This window comes from Phacochoerus africanus, chromosome 3 (assembly GCF_016906955.1).
Source record: "Phacochoerus africanus isolate WHEZ1 chromosome 3, ROS_Pafr_v1, whole genome shotgun sequence".
NCBI classification, from domain to species: domain Eukaryota; kingdom Metazoa; phylum Chordata; class Mammalia; order Artiodactyla; family Suidae; genus Phacochoerus; species Phacochoerus africanus.
Window position 1 is genome coordinate 26,479,955 of NC_062546.1, and position 14,601 is coordinate 26,494,555.

The 14,601-nt window shown below is 46.5% G+C and overlaps 1 protein-coding gene across 1 annotated transcript in view; it reads right to left on the bottom strand.

Moving 5' to 3' along the window:
- Nucleotides 1–14,601, bottom strand: part of BPIFA3 (BPI fold containing family A member 3) — a 28,848-nt gene that overhangs the window by 4,345 nt on the left and 9,902 nt on the right. The window contains exons 6-7 of the mRNA XM_047771314.1: nucleotides 5,302–5,440; nucleotides 1,157–1,307 (exon numbers count right to left, since the gene is read on the bottom strand). Of these exons, the coding sequence (XP_047627270.1) occupies nucleotides 1,157–1,307; nucleotides 5,302–5,440 (290 nt within the window). The remainder of the gene's footprint in view (nucleotides 1–1,156; nucleotides 1,308–5,301; nucleotides 5,441–14,601) is intronic.

Genomic DNA, 14,601 nt, shown 5'->3' on the forward strand with positions numbered 1-14,601 from the left:
CTTTCATGACCTATCTCACTAACGAGGGTGTGGGATTTAAAGGGCAGGAGGCCATAGGTCTGTGCGTAGCTGTGTTCCCAGTACCCAGCCCAAGTGCTGGTATACAGTAGGTGCTCAATGAATAATTAACCATTGTTAAAGGAACACATGAAGGAAGGTGGTTGAGGCTGCTCACATCCAGGGACACCCTGCTGGTGAGTCCTGGCGCTTATTAATGGAGAGAATGAGGGATTCAAATCAGAGAGAAGGTAGGTCAAAGGCCCAGCCGGCTGGAATACGGTTGAGCAGTTTTGAGATGGGGCAGCTGAGCAGGTCTGCACTGGTCGAGAGGAAGGAGGGAAAATGGAGGTGGAGGACAGGCCCAGTTCTGCGAAGTTAATTATACCCATGGCTCTGCTTCCACTATGTGCCACAGAGAGGAGGAGGTGTGTTTGTTTTTTTTTTTTACCCCGCTTTTTAAGGCTGCACCCAAGGCATATGGACGTTCCCAGGCCAGGGGTCGAATTGGAGCTGCAGCTGCTCGCCTATGTCACAGCCACAGAAACAGCAGGATCTGAGCCGCATCTTCAACCTACACCACAGCTCATGGCAACGCCAGATCCTTGACCCACTCAGTGAGGCCGGGAATTGAACCTGCATCCTCATGGATGCTAGTCAGGGTTGTAACCCGCTGAGCCACAATGGAAACTCCTGAAAGAGGGGGTATTATGCCCATTTCGGTGAAGAGGACTCAGGGCTAAAGCTCAGGGAACTCAAATACTTGCCCAGAGTCACATAGCTTTCAAGCAAGAGACCGGGGTTCCAAAGTCTGACTCTAGTCCTGGGTGGCTTCCTTTGGCATCCCAGACATTATTCTTTGCAGGCTGTGCTCTGCGTGCCCATGTTACAGATGAGACCAGAGTGGCCTGGCAATTTCCCCAAAGTTTGTGGCGGAGCCAGGATTTAAATGCAGAAAGGTTTACTACAAACCTTCCCCTCCCCCCATGACCCCTGGTACCCTGTCCCCACTCATCCTTGTATTGGGCCTCACAGCTCCTCCTTCCAGGCTTCCTTCCTTCCCTCTTCCCAGGCCTGGCACCTCCATGTCCTCAGCTCTGCCCCCTGACCTAGAGCTCTATAAGGAGCCCAGGGCTAAGGATGGGGTTCAGGATCTCACCTGCCTGCTTGATGCTGCTGAAGGCTCATGCTGCTGATTAGCCAGCCCACCATCCCCGGGGCCATCTGGCTGGAGGCATTCAGACTGTCCAGAAGGCGGATGTTCTGGATTCGGCCCTCTGTGTTATGCTTCATGAGGCCCTGGGCAATAACTGGAAACGGACACGGGGCCAGTGACATTGCATGATGTCCTGGCAAAGGTGGGGAGTTGGGAGCCAGGAGGCCCAGACTGTAGGCCGGTGCACCCACTTCTTGCTGAGTGATTGGGGCATATCACCCCCACCTCCTTTGCTCCCAACATTCTTCATCTGTGACCTTATGCTTTGCAGGGTCGATGTGACCCACCTGCAGAGGGTCTGGCAGTCCACAGCTGCTCAAGTGAGACACTATGTTTGAAAGTTCACCCAGAGCTGTATCTCTGAATCTGGAACACAGAGCCTAACATAGAGGATGTAGATCACAATAAATGTGGGTGGAAGAGAAAAATAGGTGGGCAAATGAGGGGAGAATAAATGTAAATTCTCCCACACTGTGCTCAGAAAAAAAACTGCAGGGCTGGGTGGAACTACCAGAGGAGAAGAATGAATTCCAGAAAGGAGGGGCATTTTAAAAGCTATAGATGCATGCAGGTCCTGGGTCTCTTTGCCCTAGACCCCTGCTGCCTGGGCTAGGGGCTCAGCTCGGACAACCTCAGGATGCATTTATCTCACTGACTCGACCCTCCCATGATGAGGCCCCACACTGAGGACTATGGGTAGCAGCAGAGCCACAGAAGCCATTGTGACACCGCGTCCCCTTCCTCCAGGATCAGCTCCCAGACCCTCTTTCAGAAAGCACCCCAGGTTTCTGCTGCCTACAGACAAGGAAGTGTCTGGAGTCTTAGGTCTGGGTTCAAATCCTAGCTCTGTCATCTCCCCGAGTTGTGATTTCCTCATCTGTATAATAGGGGCAGTAAAATACCCATTTCATAGAATGCTTATGAGGAATATTGAGACATTCATCCAAAGAGTATTTCGAGCACCTACTGAGTATCAGGCTTGGTGCTGAGCACTCACACAAGCCAGTTTTCTATTTTGTAAGAGAACATTCATTAACGAAATAGTTTCAAGGATGGAATAAACTATAGGTATGCCTAGAATTCTTAGCAGTTCTTGGTCAACTATGATAGTAGCTCTTAGGATTTTTTTTTTTTTCTTTTCTTTTTAGGGCTAAAACTGTGGTGTATGGAAGTTCCCAGGCTAGGGGTCCAATCGGAACTGCAGCTGCCAGCCTACACCACAGCCACAGAAACACTGTACAGATGAGGCTATCTGAGCCCACAGCCACACAGGAATGTATTTAATAACCTAAATGAAATGGATACATTTATGGCAAACCACGAGATGTCAAGTTGTGACGAGGGGAAAGGGGAAACACTGACAGCATGAAGCCATTAAGAAATAGAAATAGGTGATCTCATTGAACTAAATGGTTTTATGGAAGATTTTTACCAAACTTTATGAAAAAGCTATTGTGAAAGAAAATAGAAAAAGAAGAAGATGCAAAATTCATTTTGTGAGGCTAGTACAACTTGTCTGAAGGATGGTACAAGGAAAGAAAGTTACACATCAATTTTATGTATAAAAAGTTTGCTAAAAGCCTAAATAAATTACTAGCTAACAAATCTAATAGGTAATAGGACATTATAAAAAATCACGGAGTTCCGGTCGTGGCTCAGTGGAAATGAATCTGACTAGTATCCATGAGGATGCAGGTTCAATCCTGGCCTCGCTCAGTGGGTTAAGGATCTGGCATTGTCGTGAGCTATGGTGTAGGTCACAGGCATGGTTTGGATCCTGCGTTGCTGTGGCTGCTGTGTAGGCCAGAGGCCACAGCTCCAATTTGACCCCTGGCCTGGGAAACTCAATATACCACAGGTGTGGCCCTAAAAAGACCAAACAAAAAAAAAAAAACAAAAAAAAACAAAAAAAAGAAAGAAAGAATAAATCAACATTTCCTCAAATCAAAGAGGATTAAAAAAAATAGGAGAGCAAATAGAAAAATGGGCAAAAGACTGAGCACAGGGATTTCAAAGATGTCAAAATGGCTAACAAGGAGGGCCCGTTGTGGCTCAGCAGTAACAAACCGGAGTAGGAACCCTGAGAACTGCCATATGCCGCAAGTGAGGCCCTGAAAAGACAAAACAAAACGGCTAATAAAATTAAGATGAGATGCTCAAACTTCCCACTAATCAGATAGTCAAGTTAAACAATTAGCTATCACTTAGACACATATCAAGATAGGCAGACAAACAGAGAGATGGTCTATGTACTGAATGGCTCTCCCCTGACCTCCACCAAGTTAATATAGTGAAGCCTTAATCTCCAAAGTGACCGCATTTGGAGATGGGGCCTCGAAGGAGGAGTTAGGTTTAAATCAGGTCATAAGTTCTGGGGCCCTTATCCGATGGAACTGGCATCCTTGTAAGAAGAGGAAGGGACGCCAGCATGCACTCACTCTCTGCACACACACAGGAAAGGTCGTGTGAGACACAGTGAGAAAGTGGCCATCTGCAAGCCAGGAAGAGAGGCTTCAGTAGAAACCAACCCTGTGGGCAACTTGACCTTGAACTTTCAGGCTCCAGAACTGTGAGAAAATTAGTATCTATTGGAGTTCCCACTGTGGTGCAGTGGCTTAAGAATCCAACTGCAGTGTCTCGGATTGCTGTGGAGGCACGCGTTCGATCCCTGGCGTGGCGCAGTGGGTTAAAAGGATCCTGCGTTGCCGCGGTTGTGGTATAGTTTGCAGCTGTGGCTGGGATTCAATCCTTGGCCCTGGGGAACTTTCAGATACCATGGGTGCAGCCATAAGATTTTTTAAAAAAGGAGTTACCGTCGTGGCAGTGTGGTTAATGAATCTGACTAGGAACGATGAGGTTGCGGGTTTGATACCTGGCCTTGCTCAGTGGGTTAAGGATCCGGAGTTGCTGTGGCTCTGGCGTAGGCCAGCGGCTACAGCTCCGATTTGACCCCTAGCCTGGGAACCACTATATGCCACAGGAACGGCCCTAGAAAAAAAAAAGTCATTTCATCAAGCCGTCTGGTCTGTGGTATTCTGCTGTGGCAGCTGGAGGAGACTGATAACAGGTGGATTCTCCCCAGTGTTGGGAATATGGGGACGCAGGGATGCTCATTTGTTACTGGCACAGCCATCCTAGAAAGTGATCTGTCCGTCTTCGGTTAAATTAAGTTTGCACCTGCCCTAGGTACAAGCCACCTCCTTCAGAATTTCCCAGAGAAATTCTCTCCCAGGTCATAAGAGGGGCACACGTGAGAAAGTTCACCTCATTGTAGTTTATAAGACCAGGAAGCAAAAGACAGATGTTCATCCCTAGGGAAAGGGCCAAGTGGTGGTGCAATGGATGGATTTCATGGACTTTTCTGTACCAGTCTGAAGCAATAGATGTCAATAGCATAGTATCCAGTGAAAACACAATGAAATCTATGTGGTAATACTGTTTAGAAAAATCAAAACACTCTATGGTTTACAAGGATATGGGTATATATATATATTTTTTATTTTTATTTTTATTTTTTTTGCTTTTTAGGGCCGTACCTGTGGCACATGGAGGTTCCTGGGCTAGGGGTCGAATCGGAGCTACAGCTGCCAGCCTATGCCATAGCCGCAACAATGCAGGATCCAAGCCACATCTGTGACCTACACCTAAGCTCATGGCAATGCCCGATCCTAACCCACTGAGCGAGGTCAGGAATCGAACCCGCAACCTCGTGGTTACTAGTCGGATTCATTTCCGCTGCATTACAATGGGAACTTCTGATACAGGCATATTTAAAAACATATATTAAACACGCCGCAGTGCCTTCCAAGGAAGAGGGGAGCAGGAGTGAGAATAAGAGGTACGAGGGAAAACAACCTAAAATAAAACACAAGAAGGACCTTGCCCTGGTTCTTGATAAAGATGATATGCTATGAATAGGCATATGACCAACTCAAACTCAATTTCCTATACTTCAGGTCTAAGGGAAAAAAAGGAAGAAAAGAGGGCAAATGACTGATCTTAGGTCTTCTAGCAAGTCAGTGGGGGGATCAAGGTACAGCTTTCCCCACCCTCCCTGTGACAGTGAGCGGAGCAGGGGCTTAGCTTACGTCTCGCCAGAGCCGACTTGCCGTCTGTGTAGGCCTTGGCCGGGCCAAGCCAGTGCTGCTTGTGCAGTGCCGAGGGCAAGGCCAGCAAGCTGAGGAGGACCAGGAGCCTCCAGAGTGAATGCATCTTGGGTTCTGGGACCTGCGGATATCAAGAAAGGTCAGATGGTACCCAGGCGGAAGACTGCAATGGTGGCCAGCTGGATGGATGGACTCATGGTTTTCTCTAGGGAGATGACACTAGATTTGGCCCCCAGCATTCTGTGTGGAAGTGTCGTGATGGGCTCTGGCAACTGCCACGGGGCTTGCTCACATGATGAGGGCAGCAGGTGGAACCCTGGGGGAGGCCAGGGATCCGGAGGGAGGTCTCGTTGCTTAGAGACACCCAGCAGAGTCCACTGTTAGGTCATCCAGTGGGAGTCCTCTCCCAGAGCCTGCCCAGGCTGGATGTTGGTGACTCTTCAGCAAATCGATGAGTGAATGAGTGGGTGAGGGTGGCTAATCTCAGGCTTTCCAATTGGACCAGGACTTTCCTAAGGGCAGGATCACTTGCAATGCCTACCTCAATGCTTGCTTGCTAGAAATTAAGTGCTGGTGTTTATTTGTTGACTGAATATGTGAAATAGTGTGGATGGCTGTCCTCTGAATCTCCCACTAAATTATAGGTTTCGGGAGGGCAGGGTGTGAATTTAATTCATTTTCATGGGTCCAGTGCCTCCCGTGTTTACCACCTGGTAGATACTAATGATGTTTATTAAATGATACAAGTGAAAGAGTGACTAATTGGTTAGAGAGATGGATGGATAGTTTGTGGATAAGACTTACAGGAAGGGGAAAGAGAGGCTTGAAGGCAAAGCAGTAGGTTTGTCTTGCTGCCTTGTGTTTGCCCCTGAGAAGAATTCAGTTCAAATGCCCCTGTCCTCACCATCTCAAGAAAAGGCATCCCCATCCATCCGGTTGCTCCAGCCTCACTCCTTGGGGTCCCCTTTGACTTCCCTTTCCTCACCTTCCATGAACCCACCTGTCAGGAAATCCCATCAAGCCTTATAGAATCTGACCACCTCCAACAACTCCACCACAGAGGCCACCATCATGGCCTGGGTTATGGCAAGGGTGTCCTACTTAGGGTCCTTGCTTCTTCTCTGGCCCACCTGCAGTCTGTTTGCATACAGCAACCTGAGTAATCATTTTAAGACAGAAGTCAGACCATGGCACTCCTCTGCTCAGAACCTTCCAAAATTTCCCACTGCACACAGAACAAAAGCCAAACAAACCCTGTGCGATGCCTCCCAGGTCCTGCAGGGTCCCTGTGTCTTCTCTGACCTCATCTATTACCGCTCTGTCCCTGCTCTGCTCTCCTCCAGCTGCACAGGCCTTGCGGGTCTGGGCCCCACAATTCTGCTGCTGTGAGCTCTGAGACAAAGGCACTTTCCATTTCCACTTCCTGTGCTCTCTCCCCAGCTGCAAAGGGCATGCAGGGTCCTGAGAAAATTTCCCCACAGTCCCTGGGCTGTCCTTGGACACTTCAGTTCTGGTTTCATAAATCAAAGGTATTAGTTCAGGGTGATGGCTTTCCTGCAGCGAGGTCCTCGCTCACCGTCAAGCTCCCCTTGGGGGTGTTTGTAGAATATCAATTATTTTGAAAGGTACCTTTCTAGTCTTCCTGGTCTTGTGTAACCAGCTGGGATTTTGTTCCTTTTTGATCAAGACATGTGGAGATGAGTGATCACTGTTGTCTTTGGCTCTTTGGAGATCTGAACTGGGGGTACAGGGTGGGGTTCAGTCCCACCTCATCACAGGCTGCGGTTCTCAGGGCCACTGAGTGTAAAGAAATGATGACGTGGAGGGTGCAGACTTCCTGACATGGGAGCAGGAAGGCACTGCTCTGGGGTGAGCCCTGGATCTAGAGCCAACTGAATGCATAATCCCATGCAGTTATTTAGAGCATAGGCTTTCTGAGCCACAAGGACCAGGATGCAAACCCTGCCTTTCCCTCTGGGTGGACTCAGTTTCCAGATCTGTAAAAGGAGGAGGACAAAGTGCAGGGCTGCACTGAGGATTCAGGGGCATTGTGCAAATTTCAAAAACCGTGTTGCTATGATTGCTGTTATCTTCATCCCACCTCTCTGAGCCTCAGCTTTCTCATCTGTATTTTTTTTTTTTTGGTCTTTTTTCCCTTTTTTTTAGGGCTGCACCCCCAGGCTAGGGGCTGAATCGGAGCTGTTGCCGCCAGCCTATGCCAGAGCCACAGCAACGCCAGATCCAAGCCACATCTGCGAACTACACTACAGCTCATGGCAATGCCAGATCCTTAACCCACTGAGTGAGGCCAGGGATTGAACCCTCAACCTCATGGTTCCTAGTTGGATTTGTTTCCACTGAGCCACAACAGGAAGTCCAGCTTCCTCATCTATAAACTGCAGAAGCTGGTAGAGTGAATGGCATTGAGTTTCATTAGCCTAGAGGTGGTGCTGGGACACTGGAAGTACATGGTGTGTCAAGTAACCACCTCTGTGTGTGTGCGTCTCTCTCTCTCTCTTTTTTTTTTTTTTTTTGCTTTTTAGGGCCACACCCACAGCATATGGAGATTCCCAAGCCAGGGGTCGAATTGGAGCTACAGCTGCCAGCCTACACCACAGCCACAGCAACTTGGGATCCAAGCCACATCTGTGACCTACACCACAATTCACAGCAACGCTGGATCCTCAACCTACTGAACGAGGCCAGCGATCAAACCTACATCCTCTGTGGATACTATGTTGGTTTCTCAACTAGCTGAGCCACAACAGGAACTCCCAAGGAGCCACCTCTCTTGAGCACATTTGCAAATGAGCCCAAGGCTGTTTTGGCAATTCTAGCAGGAACTACAAAGAGGGAGGGAGAGGGGGCTGTGTTGGTCTAGAGCCTGGAGGGAGCTTGAAGACTTCTGATCACTCATTCCCCATCAACCTCTCCACCCCACAATCCACTCTGCCCCCAAACACCATCCCACAGCTCCCGAAGGCATTGCAAGGAGAGGCAGGAAGAATAACAGAAGCAGACTCATTGAGCCCCAAGGCTATGCCAGGCTCTGTTCTAAGCATTCTGTGTAGATTAATGTGATTAATCCTCCAAAACCCTTGAGGGTTGCATTGTTATTGTCCCATTTTACGGATGCAAAGCCTGAGACACAGAGAGATGGGGGGGTCACTTGTCCAAGGACACAAGTGTGGAGCCAGGATTCAAACCCAGTCTGCCTGGCTCTAGGAGGCTCTACTGTGTCTCTGGATAAATTCACTCACAGCCTTTGCCCCTGGTCCTGGGCTCCTGAGCCTGCCCTGTCCCTCGCATATTCTACAGAGGCCACTAAAGGCTCCAAGGGACACACACAGCAAATATCAAAGGTTTTCAATGAGCTGAAGTCGATGCACCAGGGCGAGTGAAGACTGGCCATTTCACCATAACCATGAATGCTCTAGACAGCAAGCAGGCAGGATCTGCCCTTGCAGCCCAGGGTCCTGCCTGGCAGAGGGGTTCTCAGGGGAAAGGAAGAAGTCAGGTCATCCACAATGAGCAGGCATTCAGAGCCACAATGTCAGCCTTAAATGCCAGCCAGTTGAAAGGAGGGAATGCGCTCGAGTCCTTCTCTTTACCGCACACATCAGACTTTGGAAACTAGAGTCAGGTAAACCCAAAGCAAGCAGAAGCAAGGAAGTAATAAAGATCAGAGTAGAAACTAATAAAATAGACACAGAAAAATAATAAGAGAAAATCAACAAAATCAAAAGTTGTCTCTCTCAGGGAGTTCCCGTCATGGCTCAGCAGTAAAGATCCCAACTAGTATTCATGAGGACTCAGGTTCAATTCCTGGCCTCACTCAGGATCCAGCGTTGCCGTGAGCTGTGGTGTAGGCTGGCGGCTGCAGCTCTGATTGGACCTCTAGCCTGGGAACTTCCTTATGCTGGGGGTGCAGCTCTAAAAAAACAAAGAAAAAAAAGTTGTCTCTCAGATTAATAAAACTGAAAAAATTCTAGTTATGGAGGTGAGGAAAGGGGGCGAGAAGACACAAAAGACCAATATGAATAAGAAGGAGAATGACAGAGGTGACAGCATAGGCACATCTTTTGTTATAATATTTGGTCTTTTGCATTCGTTTTCAAAGAAGTTTCAGAGCCATAAAGATGAAAAGGGTGTCTTGTTATAACAAACCCCTTTCAACCACAACTGAGTTTATGTTAATGAGGTGGATTTTGGAAATCCCCTAAGGATGGGGGCTGGTTGCCAGGGGAACCAACCAAGTGATTAGGGTGCTGGAACTTTCTGTCCCATCTTGCTGACTTCCAGGACGGGAGAGATGCTGGACATTGAATCAGTCATCAATGGCCAACAATTCAACCAGCCATGCCTGTGTAGTGGAGCCCTCATAAAAACCCAAAGGAGAGGGTTTGGAGGTTCTGGGTTTGGTGAACATGGGCAGGTGCAGGGAGAGTGTTGGGCTCGGAGACTCATGGAATGCTGCACACCTTCCCACATACGTGCCCTACTCATCTCAACTATCTGGCTCTTCTTTTTATAATAAACTGGTAATCCATCAAGTCAAGTATTTTCCTGAGTTATGAGCTGCCCTCACTAATGAACAGAACCAAAGGAGTAGGTCTTGGGAACCTCTGATCTATAGCCGGCGGGTCAGAAGTACAAGCAACAACCTGAGCGTCTGACTGGCATTGAATCAAGGCTGAGGCGGTCTTCTTGTAGGACTGAACAATAACCTGTGCCCTTAACACTCTCTCCAGGTAGATGCTGTCAGAATTAAGGGTTCTTTTGGTGTGTGTTTTTTCCTTTTTTTAGGGCTGCACCTGCGGCATGTGGAAATCCCCAGGCTTGGCGTTGAATCAGAGCTGCAGCTGCCAGCCTGCGCCATAGCCACAGCCACAGCCACACCAGATCTGAGCCACATCTGCAACCTTCACCACAGCTTTCGGCAACACCAGATACTTAACCCATTGAGCCAGGCCAGGGATTGAACCCACATCCTCATGGATACTAGTGGGATTCTTAACCTGCTGAGGCACAAGGGGAGCTCCCAGAAGTGAGTTTAACTGTGGGATACGCAGCTGGTGTCCTAGGATTGCTTGATGTGTGGGAAAAACTCACACATTTGGTGTCAGAAGTGTCAGAGTTAGTGTGTAATAGAGAGTATTGTGTATGTAACATAAATGAAAACAATAGTGTGTTTTTTCTTACAAGGAGTCAAATATAGCTGAGTCCCCTACTCCTATAAATTACTTGTGACTTACAGCTCAGGACCAGTCTCTTTTATGTTTTCAGTTGGAGCAGGATTGTTGCTGTGCACACCTAGTATTAAAACCTGATAGATCAGATCACGTGTAGTTCAGGGGGACGTCTCAGGTCGCATGGTCATTTAATGTCCCATGGTTAGATAGTCAACTCTACCAGGATTCAGTAGCAAGACAGAAACTGTTTTTAAAAACCAAAAGAGTCATCTGCACAGTAGGATAGTACTTTTCTCCAAAGCTCTGGAGGTCTGTGCTCTGTTTCTCAGAGTTTGCCAGAACATCCAGACAACACCTTTGTTTGCTAAAGAAACTTTATTTTTATTTATTTATTTATTTTTGTCTTGTTAGGACTGCACCCACTGCATATGGAGGTCCCCAGGCTAAGGGTCGAATTGGAGCTATACCTGCCGGCCTACACCACAGCCACAGCAACTCGGGACCCAAGCCACCTCTGACCTAAACCAGAACTCACGGCAACACCAGATCCTTAACCCACTGATCAAGGCCAGGGATGGAACCTGCATCCTCATGGATCCTAGTCAGATTTGTTTTGCTGAGCCATGACGGAGAACACCCCGATAAAGATACTTTAAAAGCATAATTGGATCTGACTAGGTCATAAGGAACAAACTGGCAGAGAAACTTGCATGGCTTGCTGGAAGGATTTTTCTTACTGATTCCAACTCAAATCTGATGCCTTGAGAGTTATTCAGTAACTGTATCGGAAGAGCACCTTTACTTATGGTGCATGTTGCCTTAAAAATCACAATGGCCCATGGAGCCTTGAGGTTTTTTTAAGAATATGTATTGTAAGGGCCAACAATTGGTTGTTATAATCTTGGAAGGGATACCCTAACATGTTTCAAACCATCATCCTCTTAGAAACTTCATCAAAGTGGTGGGGTCCAGAGTTTCCATGTGATTTTGTCTCACCTTCTTGCTTTCATGTACTTCGCTAGTGCATTTAAATACTTGCTAATTCCCACTCATCAATCTAATAGGCATAATGTTAACAACATATTGGACATACATAGTGTTCTGCGATGTCAAGATGATCAAGATTTTTGCAAACTGAGAGTAGGAGTGCTGACTAGCCTAAAGGAAAACTATGAAGGTGTGCTGATAGCACTGCCAAGTAAAAGCAAGCTGATTCTGATGGTTCCTATAACTTGGTATAGGGGCGAAAGAATGTTTTCCAAGGCAATCGTGCGTTCCAGGTGCCAGGCCTGTGGACTGTGAACACTTAAAAGTGTTAGGTGGGGATGGGATCACTACTGTTATTTTTTTTTCTTTTTTTTCTTTTTAGGGCTGCACCTGTGGCATATGCAAGTTTCCAGGTTAGGGGACGAATTGGAGCTGCAGCTGCTGGCCTATGCCACAGCCGAAGCAATGCCAGATGTGAGCCGTGTCTGCAACCTACACTGCAGCTCACAGCAGTGCCAGATGCTTAACCCACTAAGCAAGACCAGAGATCAAACCTGCATCCTCATGGATACTAGTCCAATTTGTTACCGTTGAGCCACAGTGGGAACTCCCTGTGATTTTTTTTGTATGTGTCAACAGGGCTAAGCTATAGTCCCCCTATTCAATCAGATACAAATCTAGGTGTTACTCTGAAGGAAGTTTTCAGATGTAATTAAAGTCCATAATGAGATGGCTTTATGGAGAGGAGATTATCCTGGATAATTTAGGTGGGGCTAATTCAATCAGAAGACCTTTCAAGCAAGGCTGAGGGGAGGGATAGAGATAGAGGCAGAAAAGAAGAAAAAGGAGGAGGAAGAGGAGAAAAAGAATATTTCTTGTGGATAGCAACCTCGGCCCTTGATTCTCCCTTCCTGATAGCTTGCCTTATGGATTTTTATCTTGCTTAACCAACCTCTATAATCATGTAAACCAGTTCCTTTTTCTTTCATTCTCTCTCTCCTTCTCTCAATCTCTGACTCACATAAGTATCATTACCCTTTTTTTCCCCTCAGATCTAAATGATGGCCTTTGTCTCTTCAATTCTCCCATTTGCTTTTGGTTTATAATCCTGTTACAAGAGAAAGGTCCAGGAGTTTCTGCTTGCCATTTTCTCCTAAAAGAACTCTTACTTCATGGATCAGAGAGCCAACTGGGGATTCTGCCGGTTGCTAATCATGTCCATTCAAATTATACATGCATTAACTGGGGAAATAATTGCAGAGTGGTTCCCCAGAAGTATCAGGCTCACTCTGAATCCAGCTTGTGCCAAAACCCCATCTATCACTTGAAAACCATAAACTCACTTTAACTGATGGACCATGAAGGTATTTGGGGTTCTTGGAAACCAGCATAAATTCAGAGCCAGTATCTCATATTCCCCAAAGTTTTGGGTATTTCTTACTGTACACCATGATTCTAATAAATGTCAGCAGGTCAATTTGGGAGAGACTTGAAGGAAGATTTACAGTATACACTATGGCAATATTTCAGGACCCTTTGCCTTCCTTTCAATCAATGCTTTCCTGATTCTGAACTGGCTTGTAAGTGGACATTGTGTGAGAGGCTCTGATTCTCTATTTTGGCAACCCAAGTCAGTTTTCTGGATTCCAAACCTGAAGATCTCTCTCAACTTACATTTAGTAGATAGACTATCTATTTCCTTTCTAGGGAAACCGTGATCAATTAGAAGTTGCCAAATATTCTGATGGCCAGTTCATCTTTGCTATTCATTACAGTGAGCATGCCGTCCTCTTTCTGCCAGTTAAGCTCTCCACTTCCTTTCTGTTACTTTTTTTTTTCCTTTGTACTTTTAAGGCCGCACGTGCAGTGCATGGAAGTTCCCAGGCTAGAGGTTGAATTAGAGCTACAGCCGCCAGCCTATGCCGCAGCCACAGCAACACAGGATCTGAGTGGTGTCTGCAATCTGCACCACAGCTCATGGCAATGCTGGATCCCTGACCCACTGAACAAGGCCAGGAATCAACCTGCATCCTCATGGATACTAATCAGATCCATTTCCACTGCACCACAGCACGAACTCCTCCTCTCTGTTATTTTTATGTTTCACTATCCCAATTGAAATCAGGGAGCCCATCTCAATGGCAGCATTTCCAACAGAAAGCCATCACAGAGTTCTTTAAGGATACTGTTACTCTCCTCATTAATGTATTTCCCAATTTTTTGGTGAAGATATTGTCCTCTGTGCCCCCTCAGGAGATATAATGGTGTGGGAGGGGGGGTAGGTGCATGTGTTTGCAAAAGATAAACCCACTCCAATAGTCCTACCTCCCTAAGCCTTTGGGTGACTTACTTTAAGTGAAGCCTTACTTTATATTAAACCAGGGAAGTTCTAGCATTTCAACCACACTGAATGAAGGTTATTGTTGAATTTGATTTCCAGTAATCAGCACCGTGAACTATAAAAGCCATTTTTAGTTGTGTGATCTAGTATTAAATCCAGAACCTTTCATAAATATACCCATCAATTAATTAAAAACATTTTCATAAATATGCTCAATGTTATATTCTATCTTCCTTGGTCTAACATATTTATAATCAAATGCTACAATAGTCTCCACATCTACTTATATAAATCAGCAAAAAATTGTAATTATTTTAAGTATGTGAGTTATTTTATCTTTTACTTTTGTTTCCCTGGAGCATGCTGAGAACTGAACCTAGTTATGGGTCTAGTGGCAAGAGAAGGTGGTTGGGATGAGCTTCAGCTTTGAGGATCTTTGAAAAGGAGCCCTATGGAACTTGGAAGCAAACTTTTTTTCTTTCTTTCTTTCTTTCTTTCTTTCTTTCTTTCTTTCTTTCTTTCTTTCTTTCTTTCTTTCTTTCTTTCTTTCTTTCTTTCTTTCTTTCTCTCTTTCTTTCTTTTTTTTTGTCTTTTTAGGGCCGCACCCCACCTGCAGCATATGGAGATTCCGAGGCTGGGGTCGAATTGGAGCTACAGCTGCCAGCCTACATCACAGCTACAGCAACTCCGGATCCAAGCCACATCTGTGACTTAAACCACAGCTTATGGTGACAGCGGATCCCTCACCCCTTGAATGAGGCC